General features: G+C 38.5%; 1 protein-coding gene across 3 annotated transcripts in view; it reads right to left on the bottom strand.

Annotated features, from left to right (window-relative positions):
- The window catches only part of Efl1 (elongation factor like GTPase 1), a 132280-nt gene that overhangs the window by 57392 nt on the left and 50984 nt on the right, over nucleotides 1-23904 (bottom strand). For all 3 annotated transcript variants that reach the window (XM_003475740.4, XM_063250114.1, XM_013158834.3), the window contains exons 13-15: nucleotides 15715-15863; nucleotides 15309-15472; nucleotides 10539-10677 (exon numbers count right to left, since the gene is read on the bottom strand). In XM_003475740.4, the coding sequence (XP_003475788.1) occupies nucleotides 10539-10677; nucleotides 15309-15472; nucleotides 15715-15863 (452 nt within the window). The remainder of the gene's footprint in view (nucleotides 1-10538; nucleotides 10678-15308; nucleotides 15473-15714; nucleotides 15864-23904) is intronic.

The following is a 23904-nucleotide window of genomic DNA, read 5'->3' as shown; positions in this document are numbered from 1 at the left end:
TATATTTAAGTGTATAAGATAGAAAATGATATCACAGAGTTTTATTGGATCATTGAACAGAACTGTTGGCAGTATCATTGTTGGAATGTCCACTCTACAAGCTTTAATTTTGTGACTTGAACAATTATTTCTAAGATGGCAATGTGTAATCCATTAACTAGTGATTTCCTACTGTTCATTTTTTTCTTCTGTAAATCTGTATAACTTGTACCCTTTCACTGTTTTTTTTTCTTTTCTCCTTAAATAAAAAAAAAAACTCCTATTTGTACTGCATCACTATTTAACATTATTCTGGGAATTATAACAAATGTAGTGAAACAATAGAGAGATGGGAATAATATTCAGAGAAGGGATTGTCTCTAAGGAAAAAATACAGGTTACAAAACAGTACAAGAAGTATAACTGCTATTTAAAAAAATAAAAACAATATGTTACTGAACTGCATGTTTAAAAATGGCAAAGACAATACATTTTATGTATTATTTTTACCATTTAAAAAATATGTACATAAACACAAAGATTGGTCTTTTTAAGATAATTCTTTGCTTCTATGTATTTTTATTATGGCTTATATGCAATGTTTTAAAGTGCCTGTTTTAAATTTTGTTACTGCTGCAGAACTGAGGATTTGAACCCAGGGCCTCGTACATACTAAGGCCCCCATGCTCTATCACTGTGTTACATCCTCAGCCTGTTATGGCTTGTGTCTAGCTGTCCCTTCAAAGTCTCAGTCTAACTAGGGTTTTAGAGGTGGCTGGACCTAGAATGTGTGATGCTGGGATTAAAGATGTGATGCTAGCTGGGATTGATTCATGGTGTGACATTAGAATTAAGTACACCTCACGCTGGGTGCGAGTGCTTAAGAAGGCACTCAGGTATTTGTCTCATTTGTCTGCCTTAAGAGGTCAATCGTGGCCTGGATAGAATATAAGGGACAAAAAGAGGGCTGCTGCTGCTGTCACTTGCTACAGGCTGCCCTCTGTCTCCCCTGCTTTGCCATGAACTGTTTCTCCTGTGATGTCCCTCTGCCATGCCACCCTGCCTTGGAGTCAGCTGATTATGGATGGAAACCTCTAAGAACTGAAACCCTTCCTCTTTTAACTTTGGGTGTCAGATATTTGTCTTAGCAATGATAAAAATAACTGAGTGCCCCTAAAACTATTATTATTTTTTTCATACTGGGGATTGAATAAAATTATTTTTAAAAAAACAAATTATTAACCATATATAACAGTGTTACATTAAAATTTAAAAGGACAATGCAGGTCATGCAGCTTACAATGATCTTGGGAAGTGGTTCTAAGAACATATCGCAGTTTGTTTCTTTCTTTTAGTTCCCTTCCATCCTTCTCTAATTCTCTTATCCCATTTTTATTCTTGTTGATATTAATCTTATCTCATACAATAGCATATAATTTTTACATTAATGAGGTTATTAGTTTCCTCTACATATCTTTATTCTACTTATTTTTCTTCCCCCTTCCCCTCTTTCTTGTTCCCCTGGACCACTTCCCCATGCCAAGTCCATCTGCCATCTGTCCTCCTTTCCCCTTCATTTCATCCTCTTTGTTATTCTCTGCTTGTGCTTTGCCTCATTCAAATGAGAGACACCATATGGTATTTAAGATTGTGTCTGGTCTACTTCACTCAACATTTTTTGTCAAGTGCATTCATTTTCCTACAAAAGTTTCAAGTTTGTCATTCTTTATAGCAGACTAGTATTTCATTATAGATACCACATTTCCTTTATCCAACTATCTATTGATGGATATACAGGCTATTTCCAGGATTTAGCTATTAGGAACTGTGCTGCTATGAACACTGGTATGCACACATCTCTAGTATGGTGTCTTAAAGTCTTTGGGGCAGACACCTAGCAGGATAGCTGGGTTGTATGGAATTTCTAATTTCAGTTCATTGAGAAATCACCACACTGAATCCCACAATGGTTGTACTAGTTTACATTCTCACCAACAATGCAGGCGAGGTCCTTTTACCACTCTTTTTTTTTTTTTTGGTCTTTTTCTTTTTTATCAGTACCGGGGATCGAACTCATGACTGCCGGCTTGCAAGGCAGGTGCTTATGCCGCTGAGCTAAATACCCAGCCTCTAGGAGAGGTCCTTTTTTAGCACAGCTGTGACAACATTTGTTACTGTTTCACTTCCTAATGACTGTTCTTTCCAGAGTAAGATGGAATCTTAGCCCTGTTTTAATTTGCATTTCTCTAAAAGGCCAAGGGGTTGAACACTTGTACATATATCATTTGACCCATTTGTATTTCTTTCTCTGTGAAGTGTCTGTTCATTTTTATTGTCCATTTTTTGACTGGGCCTTTACTTTTAAGTGGCTTAATTTATTTTCATTTCTTTGTATATTGTAGATATAAATCCTCTGAGGAGAAGCTACCAAAATTTTTTCCCATCTTATACCTTGTCTCTTCACCTTACTAATTGATTCTTTTTGCTGTACACCAGTTTTTTCATCTGATATAATCCTGTTTGTTTAATCTTGCTGTTATCTCTTGTGTAATTGACGTTATATTTAGAAAAACCTTTTCTAGACCTAAGTCCTCAGTGTTACACATATCTTCCTGTAGGTTTAATGTTTCTGTTTTAATGTTTAATGTTTAATGATGCATTTTGATTTTAATTTAGTATATGGTGAAAGGTAAGAATCCAGTTTCAATCTTCTACAGATAAATAGTTTTCCCATCACCTCTTGTTGAATAAGCTATCTTTCCTCCAACATATGCTTTTGGCCCCTTTGTAGTAGCCGAATGTGTCTGGTAAAGTTTCTGTATCCTCAATTCTGTTCCACTGATCCACATATTCGTTTTTTTCCAATACCATGTCAGTTTTATCATGTTGCTTTGGTTGGGTTGAAGTCAGGCATTGCTATGCCTTCTGTTTTGCTCTTATTGCCCAAAATTGCTTATATTATTCTGGGTCTCTTCTGGCTCCATATGAATTTTAGGGTTATTTTCTCTAGTACTATAATACATGTTATTGGTGCTTTGATTGAGGCTCTGTTGAATCTATGTAACAGTTTTGGGAGTAAGGTCATTTTGACAATATTGGTAGTGTTTATCCAGGAGCAGGGGACATTTTTCCATTTTCTGATTCTCTCTTCGATCTTTTTTTCAGAGTACTATACTTTGTAGAGGTGTTCTACTTCCTTGGCTAGTTTCATTTTTCTTGAAGCTATTGTTAAAGGTATTGTTCTCATAATTTCCTTCTCATCCCATTCACTTAAGGGGCACATAAATGCTATTTCTGTGTGTTGATCTTGTATCCTGCTATACCACTGAAGTTATTTATTAATTCTAAGAGCTTTTTGGTGAAGTTCTTAGGGTCTTTTATCTAGAGTATCATGTCTTCTGCAAATAATGGTAATCTGAGCTCTTTCTTTCCTATATGTATCTCGTTTATTTCTTACTCTTGTGTAACTGATCTAGCTAATAGGTCAAGTACTATGTTAAACAGAAGTGACAGTGGACATCCTTGCCTTGTTTCTGATTTCAGGGAGAATGCTTTTAATTTTTCCTAATTTAGTATGACACTGGCTACTGGTTGTCATATACAGCTTTGATCATTTTCAGGCATGGTCTTTCTATATCTATTTTCTTCAGTTTTTATCACAAAATGATGTTGGATTTCGTTGAAAGCCTTTTCAGGATCAATTGACATGACCATATGGTTTCTGACCTAGCTTCTGTTTATGTGATGCATTACACTTACTGACTTACACATGTTGAACCATCCTTGCATCTCTGGGATAAAACCTACTTGATCACAATGAATTATCTTTTTTATAACATGCTGAATTTTATTTGCTAATGTCTTGTTGAGGATTTTTGTATCTATTTTTATTAAGAAGGCGGACTATACTTTTCTTTTTCAGTTGGGTTTTGGGATCAGAGTGATACTGCCCTTCATAAATGAATTTGGGAACACTCTATCTTAAAAGAACAATGATAAAGAAATCAAGTAAGAATACATAAACATACAGAATTGTAAGTGAGAGAAGCAAATAAACCAGGACAAAAAAAATCAAACATTTTATACATCTAGTTTAGTTTATTTTACCAGTGAAGTATTTCAAAACTTTCAAAATTCTCACATGGCATACAAATTTCTTTAGACCACACTATCTGACATGGCAACCACTAGCCACACACTGCTACCAAGTATGAGGAATGTGGCCAGTACAACTTTACTAAGTTAATTTTTTATGATTTCAATCTATTTAAATTTAAATAACGAAATACAGTTAGCAGCTACCAATTGGATGGTGCAGCTCCTAAGGGTGGAGAAGATGAAAGTGTCCCATTCTGGTATGTTCATGCTACCAAGAAATCAAAGGCTAATTTTACTTTTTTATGAAAAAAGATCTGGATAAAATCTTGTGAATTAAATCTAATAGTATATGAGAAGTATATGCAATGATCTAATACTCTGGAGATTTTTTTTAGGACTGCAAAGATATCCTCATAGAATAAGTTATAGTACAGATAAAAACTCTGTCAATAAGAATACATCAATAAAATTTAGTATATATTCCTGACTTTTTAAAAATATCTCCACAGCATGGTACATAAGAAATACCATGAATCCATAAGCTCAGCCAACCTAAAGCTTAAAAACACTAGGGACATTTCCACTACAGCCAGGAGGAAACTAGAAACATTAATTATTATTTATCATATTTTTATAAGCAATATGAAAATAAAAGATAAGATGTAACAATTAGACAAAAGAATAAAACCATTATCAATAAAGGAAAAATCACTAAAATCAATTCAGACTATTAAAACTAAGAAGTAACTACTAAAGCTGTTCCAGACTCACTCAAGAAGAAATGTTGATAATAATCAACATTCAAAAGAAGTTCTTTAGAAAGTAAATTTAAAGTATTACAAAAGTATCATACAGTCTTAAGTACACACACACAGACACGCAGACATACAAAGATACAGTCTTTTTTTTTTTTTTTTTTTTTTTAAGAGGAAAAAGAGAAAAACACAAAACAAACCAAAGCGGTGTAAGGGTACACGTAATACAGAACTACAAAAAAACAAAACAAAACAAAAAAAACAAAACAAACAAACAAAAAAAAAACATAACAGTAAGAAATCACCTGTTAGTAGATTACATATTATCATCTTGAAAATAGTTCCTCAAATCACAGTATCAAAGAATACAAGGTGGACATTCAAACAGGGAGACTGCAAACAGCTGTGTTCAATGATCCAAAAACATTGATATAGTCAGCTATTTAACACCCCTAAACACACTTGCTGTTATATCCGTTAGAGCTCTTTTTCTTTTTTTTCTTTTTTTCCCTCTCTTTTTTACAACAAAATTTACACATTTTGGATTTTATTACTCCTTAGTGCTTATTACTTTTTTTTGGGGGGGGGGAGAATACAGTCAAATATGGCAAAACAAAGCTGTCAGTCAATACCAAGGATAGACGTAGCACATGGTGTAGAACAGAGTACAAGTTTATCAACAATGGTTATCAACGTTGTCCCTTGTTTCCTTAAAAAGAATTGTCTATCTCATTAGATATTATAAAGTTGGACCAAAGATACAGTCTTAAGGGACACACACAGACATAAGACATGCACACACGATTCAGAATGCACTGATTACTGACACTGTCTCATCAGCCCAGCAACTAGCCATGGCTGAACTAAAACTGGTTCAGGAAAAGGCTAATTAACATTTATCATTTCCCTCATGCTGTTAAAAGAAGAGTACTATGTTTCCTCTCAGAATACATCCCTCAATTTTTAAAAGTTTAAGCATATGGAAGAGATCTAAAAAGAGTACATATGAAAAGGCTAAAGAGTTGGAACCCTAATTCAATTTCCCTTCACATATTTATAGGAGCCTATAGCAAACACTTATTTTCAGAAATATTCTGGTAGAGAATTGAACAAAAGGCTACTGTATTTTTAAAAGAGTAAGATTTCTTTGGGCCCATCAACAACAACTTTACAACATCAGGTTGGAATTAGATGGCTTGATACTTTAAATCAACTATTTCCAAACCAGAAAATCTATTCAACACTTATCAGTGCATATAAGTTGCAAGTAAGTTACAGCTGAGTTCAAATGCGAAATCTGTATTTTTCAAGTACAAATAAAAGAACTTTCAGATTTTAACGATACCCTCCAAAATGTCCAAGAATGCCATATATTTTCATTTCCTTTTCCAACAAAAGTTTTTTTAACTGAAATTGATAAATTTACTGACTCTATCATTTCTATGAAAAGCATATGGTAACAGTTATGTTACTCTCTACTATTTTCGTATTAAATGGTAATCATGACTTTTCCTCTAAGGTAAAGTAAAAAAAAGTTCACAGGCCTGCCCTGACTACTATGAAATTCTCTGTCTTAATCTGTGATGTGTGTCCTGCCATGGCTTTTGTAAAATACAAAAGGAAACAAGAATTTATTTATGAGTAGTGTGATCATTTTAATAAAACATATTCACAACTTCTTGGACAAACTTCCTATCAAAAAGGTGAAGATAGCTGACTCCTTTTGAATATGGGCTAGCTATGACACCTCACGTCTAGACAACAGGATGTGACCGTCATGAAGCTGCAGGCCATGGAGGGTAGTTTACAAAAGATGACACAATTTCCTGAGACTCTACCCGTAACACCCAGCTACCACATTATGATGATGCCAGGAAGCCATGCAAAAGCCCTCTGTCCTACTCCTAGCAAAGAACCAGCATGGACCTCCTTCCCTCTGGCAGAAGACTGTTTACACTGTTCTAATTCCAGGTTTGGAGCTACCTTAGCAGACACCAGAGATGAGCTGCTCCCACCGAACTATGCTCAAACTGCTAAAAATAAAAGTTATCTTCATCTTAAGCTACCAGGCTGCATGCAGTTTATCATGCAGCAACAGGTAACTAGAATACACAGATCATTCCAGCCAAATGCAACCATCTTATTCCTTCCATTTCAAGCTTACTGAGATGATACAACCTATTTCAAGCAAACAAAATCCGCTGATATACCTGGTCTCAAGCTACTCACCCCAGCTGGAATTCCAAGTTCAGTACCCCTGGATGCCCACTGGCTTTCTGGCCTTGGAGGTTCTCCTTTAATACCAGGCTGCCTGGTTGCCTCTTTCACCCTGTCTTAAATTTACTTGTTACCTTTGAAGATTTGTCTTTATTAAACACCCTGGCTTATAAACCCATTGCTACTACCAACATGAATTATTGTCTCTGTTGATGAACAAATGAAACTGGCCCGAGAGAGATATTCTCTGACTCTTGAGGCTGGTAACCAGTCCAACATGTTTTGATGGAGCCATTTAAATGGGTTATCAGTCCAACCAAGTAACTGCATTAAAACATTCATTGCTCATTGTACTGGGGATATTCTAAAAGAAACACAAGCCTTAGAAGTTAGAAGCTTAGGAGAGGTTTTAGGATAATCTTTGTTAAGAATTTTTTTTCAGCCACTGGGTTACTGACAAAAGTAAGTATATAAGTACGTATAATATGAGCAATGTACTTGTAAATACAGTACTAAGAATTTTTGCCTATTTCTACTGGGATCTTAAACTGCCATTATACAATACAGTTCAGCTTTGTTAACAGGTTTTATAGTCTTGTTAGTATTTCATAGTGATAGCAATAAAATATGATCTGTACAATGTTATTTAATGATATGTCTTTAAAGTTTAGGATAAATGATAAATAAATAAAAGAATCCTTGGGAACCCAAACCTAACTGTCATGGTTTATGTCTGTGTCCCCCAGCCCTCATGAGTTTGAATTGTGCATTTGTTATTCATTCATTGTCTAGTGCTTGGATTGATGATGTCAGTGCTCCACCCACATAGGGGTGGAGCCAAGATGTGATGTAATGGCAGGAAGAAGGTGTGTCTTTCTCTTTGCTGGTTCCGGCTTGCTGTTTGCAGCCCCCATGAAAGGCGGCCCAGCCATGCCTGCCTGCCTGGGAGCCAACTGAGTGTGGACTGAAACCTCCAAAAACTGTAAGAAATAAACCTTTCCTTTCCCAATTTGGGCTTCAGGTATTTTGTCTCAGCGACGAGTAAAAAGTGACTAAAACACTAACCTTCTTAGGAAAAAAATTACAAGTGATACTCTGGTTCCACCATAAGAAAGGTCAGCAGCCATAATAACCCTTGTGCAAGTCACTGAGGAAATAAATGCAAGTGACGCTCGAGGCTATACTGCCAGCTTGGGCCCATAACGAGATAATGGCAAAACTATGATTCGAATTACTTTTGGTACACTCATTCTTTCTAGTCATGCAGGAGGCCAAATTAGGTTTGAATTAACAGAAAGAAAATGATTAATATGTGTCTCAATTCAAAAGGCAAATTAGAATGGCAAGATGGTTTCTAAACCCTCACATTTAACAGTCCTTTAGGGACCATCTTCTCAATGAAAAGAAACAGTACTGCAACAGAAGGGCTCCAGGCACCAGCAAGAGACCAAGTTAGAGTGGCTGTGACTGACTGTGTGGACTGGTAATTTGAAAACCACTTGTACCACAAGACAGCCTGCCTTAACTGCAGAGGCCGTAAGGGTAAAGCAGTCAGTCTTGGGCCTCTCTTGCAGCTAAAGCCGTATGACTACACTATAAAAATAAAAATATATACAGACATCACCAAAAGGACATTTTTTCCCCAAGTAAAACACTAATTCTCTTAGCAGGACTTGACCCTTGTGTCTTCTTCCTATAAAGAGTTTTGGAGAACAGGAGCCACCATGGTCCTTGCCATGGGCATAAAACCTTTATGCTAATGTCTGCAGAGCAGGAGAAAAAGAGCCTGGCTCCCTGGTGACATGGGGGAGCCACTAAAACAGCCCTGGCTGGTCTCTCCTGGGCCCTAATGAGTGAGCTTTAAAATGATGCATTCATCTTTTGGTTATCCACAGGTAAATACAATTCTAGTTCTTATAGAAAATAAGTGAGGCTTATTTTCCTCAACTCATTTTGTCTCAAAGAAGTGTACCCATCGGCTTGTTCTCCGATGGGTAAATGTGACAAATAGATATTCAGGTACCTTTACTTTCACCCCAGCTCCTATTATCACCTCCTAATTTTTGAAAGATAAATGAAAGAGTGCGGTATGTATCTATTTTCTCCAAGAAGAAAGGAAACAATATTAGCTTGCAATAATCTCCCTGTGCCAGAAAAGAAAAAAGAGAAATGGGTTCCATTCTCATAGAATACATGACTTCAGTCCTGGACAATGTTTAGAAATCCAGCAATAGAAAAAAGAAAACCAGAAATTAATGTACACCACGCGCTCAACCTTTACTGGGGACAGAACACAAACATGGAGGAGATGTCACAAAAGTATCCACTTGACAGAATATCTTTGCTTTCAATTGTGCAGATGTTATTTTCCATGTCATATCCCACTAAGAAACAAGGGACTGCACTGTCTCAGCAGTACTGTAACTCCATGGGCAGCTGCGAAACAGGAGCAGAATGCACTCCATTCTTCCTCTGACATTGTTTCTGCTAAAGCTGCATGTGGCAGCATCTGGTTCTATCAACTGGTACAGCTCAGTGGCATTTTCCAAAGGGATGGAAAAGAATAGATAACATTGAAAAAAAGCTAGGATTCTATTAATCTCACATAAACCTGTTTTAAAGGAGTTCAAAAATATAGAATAGTCAGGGATTGAGCTCAGTAGCATAAGCACCTGCCTGGCAAGTGCGAGGTTGTGAGTTCGATCCCAGTACCCCCCCCCATATATATATAATAAAAACTAACTTTGAAGGGGAGAGATGAAATATTCTGGCAAATTTCTTGAAGCAACATCCACAAAATCCAGACAAACCAGGAGTTATTCTGGATCAAAATCCAAGCCTTTTCCTCTAAAACCTAACGTCTTAGTCCACATAATCACTTAATAGCTCTGCAGCTGAGGGTTTGGAATCTAAGAGCACAAAGGGATCAGCATCTCACACTGGGCCCTGGCTCCTACAAGAACCCAAGTGAAGTCTCAAGCATGCAGGAGGCATCTCAGACAGTAAAATTTCTACACATAACGAGCAGAGCCCAAGCAGGCAATATATGGAAAAAATTTGACAGCTGACAACCAAACGATTGTTAGTGAAGCAATTCAGAGAGCACAAAAAGCACTGGAAAAAACAGCAGTGAGTGTAAACAGACCTCACATCAGAATAGTTTCTAAAAACGTACAATTAAATCTGTAGATTACTTTAGCCATGTAAACTGGTTTTACATGAGTAAGTATTCTTCTTGTTGTTCCAAAATAAATGGAACCCTAGCTTAGGACAGAGCATTCACAAATTACTTAAGCAACATACACGTTTGAAATAAAGCTACCACAATTAATAGCAACCAACTCACTCACATGCTCAAATATACTAAATTAAAGACACCAGAAAAAAATGCCAAACTAGAAAACAAATCAGTTATTTCTTTCAAAAATTTCACCATCGAATTTCCAGCAACATGCCAGGTCATCTCTATGTGACACAGAGTGTACCTACCTAGCACATTTCCTGGAGGCACCTCCTCCAACTCTTCCAATTCTCTTCCCATCAGCAGATACAGGTTTTCCAAAGTACAGCATGCCATGTGGGGTACAGTGGGGAGGTCGTCAGGGGAAGTTGAGAATCCTGATGGTACCTGGACAGAGAAAAACCATGAAGGACAAGTTAGGAGGCATGAGAAAACATGAATAGATCCCTGTAAAATTGTTTTTATTCTCAGTAAAGTGTGGTGGAGTCATCTGTCATGTAAACCTAGAACACATGGATATGGAATAGTATGATAAGATGTCTCATTAATAAAATTTGAAACATTAAAATCCCTAAACTATGAAAAATTGTCCAGATTTCCACTTACACAGTTCGAAGGCTAAAAACTATAAACGCTGCTGTGACTCACAATACCATTTTTGCTGCTCTCCACAGGCCCTTGACAGCAGTGATATGAACCATGTCATGCATCAGTTATGGTCATTGCTATGCTGTTGTTTTAACATTCACTGTTGCTGTTAGAATTTTAATCATATGATAATTTTTCCAAGCATTTAACAAGAGTTGATACAACTACATGTAACATCTGAAAACAATCAACAGATATGCCATGAAAAAAAATCCAAACAATTGCTATGATATGACATGTAATCTATAAGAGAGCAGGTTGCAAAATCTTAGGAATACTGGCATGAAGACATGGTACACATACAGCAAAACTATGCTACACATACAATAGATATACAAGCTTCTCCTACATCGTGCTTATTTGGAAGGAGATACTGTCTTACAGGATTCAAAGTTGGAGTTATGTGAAGTCTTCAGAAATACATCCTTCACATAAATCCAAGTAACCAGAAAGTACTTGAAACAATCAATTGACATGTCTTTGGTATCCATTGGTCCAAAGTGCTGTACTAGTGCTAAGATGAAAAATAAGTCTCAGATACAACAGTCACAAAGATAATGAATATCACTAGTAGAGAGTGACTGACAAAAAGTAGTACAGGCAATTAAGTTGATAAATACTTAGTGGAAAGAGGGTCTTCTGCATTTAGGTAAGACTTGGAAAATTCATAAAAATGATGGTCTTTCCAGTAAATGCTATACCTAAATGTACATGTTCTGATACAATCACAACTGTACACAGAGGATCTGAAGATAGGTTGGAAAAAATTTAAAATATGAAGACTGGATAGAAAGCAATAAGATTACCCAGATAATACGATCATACATTTAAAAATAAGCTATAGGTAAATAAAGACTGGATAGAAAGCAATAAGATTACCCAGATAATTCGATCATACATTTAAAAAAAAGCTATAGGTAAGTTATTAGTATCATAGCAAGACAACAAAGAGGCAAGATCAAGATACAAATCTTGAGAATACTTTTACAGATAAGCAAGAAAGAGAAAATGTATTTTTTAAACAGCAAAAAAAAAAAAAAAAAAAAAAACCACGCAAGTTAGGAATAAACCTAAAAAAAGTGACTGAACACTTTACAAAACAAAACTTTAAAATTCAGATTAAAAATTTGATTAAAAATGACCTACATAAAAGTACAAGCCTACACATTCAGAGATCCAAAATGCTGTAATGAAAAATTTTGATTCATACCAAATAGAGGTCATGATTTAAAATATTTCCATCAAAATCTTAACAGGGTTTTAAGTTCACTGTAAATTTCACATAGAAGAGGCACCGGTCAGGAATAAACAAAACACAGAAAAAAGTTAAGGCATTTGGCCTTTCAGACAGTAAAACATTTAGAAATGAAGACAGCACGGACTAGGCAGTGACAGACAAGGAAAAAAGATGCGAAAACCTAACAGTCCAGAAACAAAGCCAACCCATGTACATGTGAAATCGGATTTATGACAAATTTAACAAAGCAGATTATTGGATAAAGATGTGTAGGTCAATAATGTTGAAACAACTGGTTATTTGTTTTAAAAACAAAAGGAAAAAAACAAATTCAAGCCACACAATACTGCATTAAATATTTCAATATGAAAGGCAAAACATTAAACTTCAAGAGGAAGCATCAGAGAATGTTTTGTGATTTCAATATAGTTCTAATTTTCTTAAAATTACAAAAAACAAACCAAAATCTATAAAGGAAGAAATGGATGAATTCAACTACATTAATTTTTACATCCATCAAAAAATAGCAAATAGAACATTAAGACAGACTCAAATTGGAAAAGGAATTTGCAAAACTTAAAACTGACAAGGAACAAGTATTTAGAATATACCAAGGGCATTTAAAAAACAGTATTTTTTTTAAGTAGCTCAGAAGAAAAACAAGAAAATGACCCAAAGAGATAGCTGAGTAGAAAATAAGATTGATCAGTAAACACTACAGAGTAATAAGATATAAATTAACTACAAAAACACACTGCATCTAGCTCATTGAACTGACAAAAATTAAAAGCCTAACAATACCAAATTTTAGGTGAGGACATGGAAGATGTGGAGCTCTAAGTAAGAACAACTCTGAGGTTACCGGGTTAGACTGAAGACCATCCAGGCAACTCCACTCTAGGTATAGTCCCTAGAATTCCTGGCAAGTGTGCCCAATAAGCTGTGTGCAAACCCATTCACGGTAGCACTTGAGCAACAAAAATGAAAGCAGCCCAAATAGGCAATGGCAGAAAAATAAACACACAAAATGGTTGTACAACAGCATAAAACGCAGTGGTGAACAATGAATCAGCTATAGAAGGCATTAATTTGGATTAATTTCATAATGTTAAGTAAAAACAAGCAAGATGCAGAATAACGATCTTAAAATTCCATTTATACAATGTTCAAAAGCAAGTAAATATAACTATATTCTCTAGAAATGAATATAGATAGGTTATAAAACTACAGAGAAAAGCCAAACAAGTAAGACAAAAGTCACAGAGAGAACACAAGCGCCCTCCCCAACCCTTGCTGTCCATGTAAGAGTGTCAGTAGGATCTATGAGACTTGCCTCCACACTGTGGAATGCAGCAAAGGCAAAAGATGTCACTCCACAATGACAGAACTTTGTACAAGACTCTGTCTTGCAAGCAGATTCATCCTAAAGTCTCCAAGGCTTGATCCAGCAAGCCTCCAAGCTGGGAAATTCACAGAAACATCTGCTGTGGGCAGCCTCTAGGAGGCAAGGAAAGGCAACAGTGAGAAGTAACCTATGCTCTTCCGTCCTCTAGACTAGGGCACAGGCAGCCAACATTCCAATGGCAGCTTTGTGAGAGGGTGAGGAGACCAGGCTGTGAGGTGCCTGGACTCCTGACTCACAGAGATTGTGAGATGATACAATGTATATTTCAGCTGACCAAAGTGCATGGGACTCAATAATATGAAACAATAGCCAAGGATAAGCAGCAAGTTCTAGGTCGAACTTACTTCTGCAGCCATTCAGAAACATTTCACTTGATTTAAAAAAGTAGGTGGGGCCAGGGATATAGCTTAGTGACATTTCACGTGACTGGCAAGAGCAAGGTCCCGAGTTCAATTCTCTATACCAAAAACCCCACAAAAGACAGAAATAGTTTTCATAGGGCTCTAACTACAAAGAACGGGGGATTTGTGCTATCGATATGCTTTATTATTGTTTCAGCAGCAGTTGATTCTGACATGCAGCCCCATCAGAGTCAGAGACATCATGTAGAGGAGGTCACTTGGGAGGGTTCGTGGAAGCGGTAATGGCCACTCTATCTGCACTTCACAGTTCAGACAGAGAAGGCAGAAAGCGGGACAGACAATGCACAGGCAAACAGAGGGAGGGAAGGGAGAAGGAAAAAAAAGGGAGGGTGGGGGGGGAAGACAGGCAGACAGACACTCGACTCTCACTAATAAACAACAAACTGTCAATTATGTCCAGGCCAAGATGTCAGGATAACCGCAACTGGTGTTTTATATGTGTCATTATAGCATATGCAGCCTCCCATAAGTGTAATTTACACACACTAAGTCCTGTACTCAGTCTAGCAAGGACTGCTTAACCACCACACGTCACTGCACTCTCCAAAGATGCAACGTTAAAAATGGAAGGGGTAAGTTTCTGTGGCAAGGACTTTCACCCACAGCACCTGTCCCTTCGAGCAGCTGCTCTGCAGCTTTCCTGCCTCACCTGTGCAGGAAGAAGCAGATGCTTTCTTCTCCCACTGTTGCATGTGACCCACAGACAAGTTGCTTCCTGCAGATTCAGAAAGGCTACGTGGACTGGTGGCATCACTGTCACCCTGTAACCTTCATTTTTTAATTACAACATATGTATCTTGCTTATGTCCAAAACTGCTACTAGCCTGTGAACTCTCTGTTGCTCTCTGGCTCAGTCAGTTGTAGATGCCATCTCTCCACCTGCTCATGGGTCCTCCTGATAAAGAGTTCTGGGATGTGCCTGTCAACTGCTGGGTTCCCGCACCTTTGGCCTGAGCCACTCAATTTTGGATCTGTGCCTGTCTTGAGGTTCTGCTGCTACCATAGCTCCAGCAAAACATCAGTCTCATCAGTTCTTTCCTCCATCCATGAAGTGATTCTTGCCTTGCAGAGAAAAGGCTTATTAAGAAATAAGGCCAATAAAGTTGCTTATCATCCTGGTGTGGTTTCCTAAATGCTACTAAGTGAAACACATACCCAAATGTTACCAAAGCAGCACAAAACGAGATACAGAGATTCACTCAACTGTGCCTTTCTACTACTCACCAATAAGGTCATTGCCAATTACAACCAATGTGAAAAGATATCAGAGCCTTGAAGCAATATACCAATATTTTATTTTTCTTACCCGTTGTAAAAATTCAACAGGACTGTACTTGGGCCCCAAGACAAAAATTTTCCTTCCTCTTCGAGCTACACCACTGAACACACGAGCAAATGCAATGAAGGACTCTTGGCTGTCTTCCTCCTGGGGTGCAGAGTTAAGGGCCATACTCTCCTGCTGTTCATCACCTGCCAGAAACAAAAGGACAGTAAGGGCTGAAGCTGCTCTCTGACCCAGAATTGCCTGGAAACATGGAGAACGGGGAACATTTATGTCTGATCCAGTTTCAAGGAGACAACATCAGGAATGAAAATAATATTGATAAAAACTACAAGTAAAGCAAAAAGCTTAAGAGCAAAAGGATGAGTGTCCAAATTTAAGCAAAAACTATCCAGCACTGGGCAGTTAAGCCTACTCAGAAAGGCAATACCTTGTGGCTCTTCTTGTGGACTTGTTTTAAGGATGCCTCCATGGCAGGTGGGCTCCACAGGGCCCTGCCCCTGTGCGGCTGCCAGCTTGTCTGCATGCCTCTGCCGCGCACGCTCTCGTCTCTGAGCAATCTCATCTTGAGTGAGAGGCCTAGAGGGTATCACAAATATGTTACCATCTGATAGCACTGAACATCACTTGGTTCATACAAGGAGGGAAACAGCAAGCAGTAATATGGCTGAATAAGATGAGGAACAGTCCTAACTCCCTGTGGGACAGAGGCTTCTGTGAGTCCTGCCCTGCTGCAGCAACAGAGGAGGCTCATCAGGCTCCCTCTGACGGTACTGTGCCTGACCTATCTGGCACTTTTGAACCAGCTGCAAGAGCCCAATTAGTTGAGTAGAGCCAAGCATAACAACATGGAACCTTTCTCAGGGACCCCTTTCCCCAGGGAGAGGCAAAGACAAGAAGTAGATGAGTAATAAATACAATGGCTCAAAGTACACCACAAAGAAACATGCAGTATGTCTCAAGAAGAAATCAAGGTTGTCTTTGCAAGTACAAAACAATGTCTTCTTGGAGAATCAGAATTCATGAGCAAAGGGTCAAGTTTAGACTAAGTGCTAGCAATTCAGTGGGACTAAAAGGTTCAATTCAAATTATTAGCTATTGTGTTGGGTCCGAGAGATATCAAAACAGAAAAAGTAACATGTAGCTGTGTGTTTGTTTGCTGGGAGTTGTCTGGAAAGATGGCTGTTGATAATTAGTGATTTTTCCTAAAGGGTTACTCTCATGCCTGTCAGGCTGTAGGAAAGACAACACTGAAAGTATCTTTATAAAGAGAACCTCTGAATTGAATAAGAATGGGCATTCTGTTTTGGGGGTGTGGGCTTGGCAGGTGGAAGCCAGGCAAGTGGACTAAACCCCCAGACTCAGTTCCTTCCCATGTAACATCCTCAATGACTCCACCTGCATGGTCAGTCCCTATCCAAAAGCAAGTCCAATACCTGTGCAGCAGCTGGGCACCTCTAGCACTGAACCCTGGGGCTGAGCATCCAGGCACTCAAGCTCATCCTGGTCCCACTTTATGATCCAGGCCCTGAAACTGTACTACATGTGCCACCTACATGAACCCTCTGTAGCAGCCGTGCTGTCCTGTTTCACTCGGCTATGCTGATCACACAGATTCATGGTCTCACCTCGCCACCCCACATCTTCCCCTCCCTGAGGACTGGAAGTCACTCCAGTTGGCATTCTCATGAGCACTGTTCACCCATCTCAATAGTTACTGATTCTCAAAGTCTACCATGCCAAGTACTCTGAGACTGCTTCCCCTTTTTATTTCATGTGGGCTAACATAGAAGGTGACACTTACATCACTGACTGCTCACTGCTACCCTCTCCAGATGCCTGCCAGCCAGACTAAGTGCCACGAGGGCCAACCCTAGCCTTCTTATGACCTACCTGCCCTCCAAATGGAAGGCTGAGTTCTGTGAGACCTAACCCACACAGGTCATAGACACAGGGTAGACTAATCCTTGAGATTGGGTCAGGGTGCCACCATCCTCAGGTATTAGAACCACTGGCACGGTGCCCCAGCACTCTAGGAGGCTGAGGCAGGAGGATCATAAGTTCAAGCAAAGCCTAGGAAACTCAACAAGATACTGCTTCAGAATGAAAAATGCCTAGGGATGTAGCTTGGTGCAAAGGCCTTGAGTTCAGTCCCCAGTACCACAACAAAATAAAACAACAACAAAAAACCCACTGGCACCAGATGAACCAAATACCACAGCCAGAGACAAGATCTTCTTTTTACAAGTTCTAAATGTCAAACACAGGAGACTCGCAGCTCCCACTGGATCACTATCTTGTCCTCTAGCACAGCAGCTAACAAATCCACTTCCTCCTTTCCCTGAGCATCACCTACATGGGTGCCTGCCCACTTCCAACAATCACTGGTAACTTTATTTGTAAACTTTGGCTAGAAACTGATTAACAGATCTGAAAAGTATGAATTAAAATATACATGCAGAGTTCACTATATTAGTAGGGAGTGGGGATTATATGAGACACCTGTCAGCTTCTCAAGAAAAAAAGGCTCTTTCAATGGGCTCCTAGATGACCCATAATGTATTTATCACAACAGCTAAATGAAATACATGGTACATCTCTGTTTACAAATATAAGTGACTTGGCCCAACACCACCCAGCTATTAATGCAGATCTGTCTATGCTCATTATCACCAAGCTATGCCTTCCATCTAGAAGGAATTAAAAGATAACGAAATCATTATCCTAAGTAAATGTAACTTCACTTTAGCTTATTACAGAAGAAGCGAATTTTTCATCTCATTCATGCAATCCTCACCTGCCTAAGTTCATGATATGCACAATAGTAAATCACCATTTTATAGTTATTGGCTTCGAATGCATAGATACTTACTGTATTGCTGTGTTTACCCTCCCATCTAGCCAATACCTATGTTCCAAGGACTGGTGTGGGGACTAGAGTGACTGCAGAGGGAGACAAAGCAGACAGAAGAGAGATCGGCAAGGGTTTATATAAAGTACTTGCTGTTCACCCAGTATTTGTTGAGAACAAAAAGGAATTTATTTGCTAAAATGGGCCTCTACTGGTTAGGAACCAGCTTTGGGTTATTTTTTACTACAACATAACTATTGTGGAGGTTACCTCCTAAAGAGATGAGTGATTACTAAACTAGAGATGAAGGAGGCCACAGGTGAGCATGCCAACTGGATATGCAAATGTTAGGCTGGGAAGCAAAAGGAAAGGAGGTAGGAACACACAATCATCCACCTTCAGGATTCCATGATGTTCACAGTTTGGCTACTGGCCAACGGGCAGGAGAAGTCCTAGAAAAGGCTTGAAGATGGCCTGGGTGCAGTCAAGGGTACCTATCCTAGCAGGCAATGCATTATAGAGAGCAGGTGATCAGTAAGAAAAGTGGCATCAGTTTGAAAATACTGATGGTTACTTTTCCCAAGAAAAAAGCAAAAGCAACACAGATTCAGGAATTGTGGGGGGAGGGAACACCTGGAAAACACCAAACAAATGTTACTAATCACCAAGTAAGAATCTGACAATTTATTTCAACAAAAATTTCTGAAGTGTAATTGCGGTTTAGAATAGCAAAAGCAAAGCCCTAGATTCTATCTAAAATGGGCAGACAGGCTGGATGGCTGCCTAGACTTAAGGATGGACACTGAAGAGCCACACAGGATGACTGAGGGCACGTTCCACATACTGATGTCAAACACGTTAGGCTTTAAAGTTTGACAGGCCTGGATTCAAACATAGGGAATAATCAAAAAATACAGTGAATGTCAATTTTCTAGTTATTACAGGAAAAGACACATTGTCATTAACTTTCCTCAGAGTATTTCCTGTTATGCTTTGTGATGTCCCCAAAAAGCCTTGTGAGGTTGTAGGAGGGGTTTTTCAGTGGCTGGGCCTAGGGTGTGAAATGCTAGACTAAGAGTATATGATTACTAAATCAGTCGACTGACTGGTATGGCAGAGTTCTGGGTATGATGACAGGTGCCCCGCCTTGGGTGTACATGCTATCTACCCTGAATACGGTAGGTAGCCTGGACACAATCCCTTGCTTATTGCTTGCTACCTTCTGTCTGCATCCTCTGTGATGCCCCTCTGCCCTGCCACCCTGCCTTGGAGTCAGCCAACTATGAACTGCAACCTCTGTGAACTGCGAGCCAAGTAAACCGTTCTTCCTCTAACTCTGGGCATGGGCATATCTCAGCAACAAGAAGAGTAAGAAAGACATCTCTCATTTTAAACACACCTAACCACTATTCTTGGCACTTTCTGAAGTAGTTCTGGAAGTCCTCTTCAGTGTCTTTAGTTAACACTGCTGTGGTTGCCTCAATGTCTTGAATCAATTAACAGCACTTATGTTTCTTGGCCATCCTGATTCATGGGTGGATGAGGGCATGCCATAATGTTTTTATGAGCCAGCCTTTCGATTGGACGGCAACTGGCAGAAGCAGTCGTAGCATGTTCTCATTTATCAATTAAAAAAATTAAAATCATAAAAAGTGCTACAGTCTAAGTGTGATTTGTTTGTCTTCCTTAGGTCCACGTGTAAGGTCTGCTCTCCACAGTGGAGCTACTGAGAGATGCAACACACTTTTTATAGGTAAGGCCTACTGGGGGTTCTTATGTCATGGGCTGTGCTCTTGTCTTTTACTGAAATAAGATTACTTAATTTAAACATTCATTGTGACCTGGAGCATACTGTTTTTTTCTAAAGGTCCTTAATTTCCCTACAAGTCAAAATGAGATACTACATAACACTACATTATTTTTCCATTGCAGAATTGTTCTGGCATAACCAATGGTGTGACGAGACTATTATCACAACTTAATAAAGTACGTTGATCATTACTGTTCTTATTATTACTTGTAAGATGGAAGAATGAGATCTGACATGAGCTTTTGTGTCAAGCTCTTCCTAAGCTATTAATATTAGCTGCGTGGGGGCACACACATTAGTGCTCTGGGAGGCTGAGGTAGAAGGATGGCAAGTTTCAAGCCCAGCCTGGATAACTTAAACTTAGTGAGATTCTGTCTCAAAATATAAAACAGAAAGGGCTGAGGGTTATCAGTCAGTGTACAGGTCTTGTGTTCAATTTGCAATACAAAAAAACAACAACAAAGTTAACATTTGTATTTTTTCATATTATTCAAATGATTCTTGCACAGAATGTCCAGGGATGAAAATAGTACAGAAAAGACACTTCCACGCACCCATATCAAGCCAATGTTGTCATCCCAGAGACCCAAATCCTATTTAGCAACTCAAGTGAAGAGTTAGCAGGGTGTTGCTTCAAAAGGGTAAGCTCTGTTTCCAGCAGTGGCTGGTCAGGTGGTTTCTGACCAATGACTCTCACCAAAAACAACTATGACAGCTGACTGACTTTAGGGGGGAAACCAGATTGATTAACCAAACATGGGAACTGCAGGGCTCAGATTTCAAAACAGAGATGCATTCCTTATTTGCTGCTGTTTTTCAGCTGAGAATTTGACATTTCTGAAAAATGAAGCATCTGCAGAGAAACACAGTATTAAATGCTTTCTCTGAACAACTGGAAAGAAAGTAAGAATGCCTGTATCATCACCTCTTCTAAATCATGTGTGGGAGGCTCTAGCTGAGGTAATAAGAATGTTATCATTTAAAGCTGTATAGAAACATCAAAGAATATGAATGAAATATTAGAATTGAATTAAGAAAATAAGTGACTATAAGATCAATGTACAGAAATCAATAAATATCAGAAAGTTTAATAGAAAACAAAAGTTTACAAAAACATTTTACTTATATTAAAACCATCTAACAGCTAAGAATACTCCTAATAAAGATGTGTTAAGAATACTAGCAGTAGAAATGATAACATATTATTGATATAAAGAACTAAATAAATGAGAAATATATCTCACCCATACACTGACATTCTCAGTGGCATAATAATGTCAATTTTCTCCCAAGAGAGTTCTACTTCCTTGCAATTCCTATCAAAGCCCTAGTGGTGCATGTCTGTGTGGCCACAGGCAGATGGATAAGTTGAGCCCAAAATTTACCTAGAAACGTAAAGAGCACTTCATTTATAAATGTGCAATAACCAAAATAACAGTAAGTAAGCAAGTAATTAAATGACGAAGACAGAGCTTAATAACTACAACAGGTACACAGTGAGTTCAAGGCCAGGTCAAACTACAGAACAAAACCTTTTCCTCAAAAAATGCTTCAGGGGACTTTTAGGAAGACAGTAGAGTGGTAAACAGCAGAGAAACACCATCCCCAAGACTTGGTGTCCAGAAGTTATAATACAGCAATGTGAGGAAGAGGAAGAGGAGGAAAGTGGGTCCCCGGGAGCCAGCAAGAATATGAAGCAAAACTCAGACGCCACAGGGACAGTGAAGAGAGGGACCTCAATGCAGAAGCGGGAGGGCAAACAGTGCTTTCTTCTCCCTGAGCCCTTGCTCGAGGTCAGGAGGGTGGCTCAAACCTGCAGACACATGGTGACTATGATGACCCCAGAGGCCTGCACTGAGAAACGCATCAGGGGATCTAAGCAGTGGACGCTGCAGACTGCAGTGTCTGGTGAGTTATTTGGGTTGAGACGTCCCCCAGGAGAGAGCAATTGGTGGGTACCATTTTGGAAAGGGGCCAAATGAATGCAGGACACAGGGCAGCTGTAGTTTAGCTCCATCTGGAGGATCTAAGTTTTACCATAAGGCACAGCTGAGTTCAGGGCAGTAGGTAAAGGAGCCAAGGATACATTTAACCACCTGGACTCTCTGAAGTGGTAACAGCAGAAGTAACAAACCAAATGTATGAGTCTTTAGAAAAACATCAGAAAAACAATTTCTCAGATAATTTCAGAGATGATGATCAGAATGAAGGCCATGATTAGTGAATCTAGAGAAGACACAGATTTTTTAAAAAGAGCTTAGGAAAATGATGGGAACTATGAATGCCCAACATAGGAAAGAAATAGAATCCATGAAACAGATTCAATTAGATACTCTAGACATTAAAAATTCTACTAAAAGTATATGCACCAGAATTAACCAATGTGAGAATGGAATACCAGATGTGGAAAACAGGGCTGTGGTTAGTGATCATAAAATGAAAGATTTCTTAAAAGTAGCAAGGGAACACAAAAAAATCAACAGTTCGTAGATGTTATGAAGAAAAAGAACAACATTGATCAGAGTCAATGAAAAATCAGAAGACTGCACTAATGACATAAAAAACCTGTTTACTTAAATAATGGTGGAAATTTCCAAGTATGGAAAAAGATTTGACATATAGATGTAAGACACACAGAACTCTGTAATGGTTGATACACTGTGTTGACTTGAGAAGTTTAGAAGCATAACTAAGTGACTCAACAAGGCCAGGGTCCTCACTTTGTAAATATCCTGAGCCAGTGCAAGTAGAGGGCACCCAGATGGTATGGGTATATATTCTGTCACCTGCTTACAATATAAGGGAGGAAAAGAGGCTTGTCCCCCACCCCTTTCCTCTCCCTGCTTTTGCTGTCTTCTCCTACCTTGATTTCTTGCTCCTGTGCCATGCCACTCTTTCTTGGAGCTAGTTGATTATGGAATGAAACCTCCACAATCTGAGCTAAATAAACCTTTGCTTCCTTAATTTTGTGTTGGGTATTTTGCCTCAGCAATGAGAAAAAAAGTTAAGAAAAATTCCAATTAGCCAAGATCAAAAAAATTTACCACAAGACATGTAATAGTCAGGATTCCAGAAATTCAATACAAGAACAAAATATTGAAAAGTGTTAGAGAAACGAAGCAAATCACGTATAAAGCAAAGTCCATAATAATTACAGCATACTTCTGACCACAAACCTGAAAACTCCAGGAAATCTTGGAGAGAAGTATTTCAAACCCTAAAAGACAACAACCTCCAACCCAAATTGATATATCCTGCAAAACTATCTTTCAAAATTGATGGAGAAATATACTTTCATGACAAAGAACATCTGAAGAAATTCATGACCACCAAACCAACACTCTAAAGTGTTTTCATGAATATTCTACAAAGAAACAATATATAACTATATGAATGCCAAAAGAATGAATACACTGGCCAATACAAGTTATTAAACAGAGAGTAAAGAAAGGAACCAAAACCAGGAAAACAACATGACAAGTACAAGTCAATACATATCAGTTAAAATCCATCACTGCACATTGTCTTAATTCACCTCAAAACAAACATACTGGCAGAACTGATCAAGAAACAATATGCAACAACATGGATCTTACTTTGATCCAGCATGCAAGGAACATATCTGAACTCAAAATGAAATTCATGGATTTAAAAGTCAAAGGATGGAAAACAATACTCCATCCAACAGGAATCTGGAATAAAGCATGGGTAGCAGCTATTCTATTTGCAAAGTGAATTTTAAGCCAAGAGTCATCAAGAGAGACAAAGAAGGTCGTTACATCCTTCTTAAGGGAACAATCTAAGAAGAAAAGGTATCATATGTGCAACATATATGCACCAAATATTAGCACACCCAACTATTATCTATCTATCTATCTATCTATCTATCTATATATATAAAACAATTTTTGGGGGGGTACTGGGAATTGACCTCACAATCTTGTACTTGCCAGGCAGGT

The sequence above is a fragment of the Cavia porcellus genome, unplaced genomic scaffold (genome assembly GCF_034190915.1).
Source record: "Cavia porcellus strain 051 isolate PalLab524CR breed Dunkin Hartley unplaced genomic scaffold, mCavPor4.1 scaffold_6, whole genome shotgun sequence".
NCBI lineage: Eukaryota > Metazoa > Chordata > Mammalia > Rodentia > Caviidae > Cavia > Cavia porcellus.
Note: the sequence above shows the minus strand (reverse complement) of the source record. Positions and strands in the feature narration are given on the sequence as shown.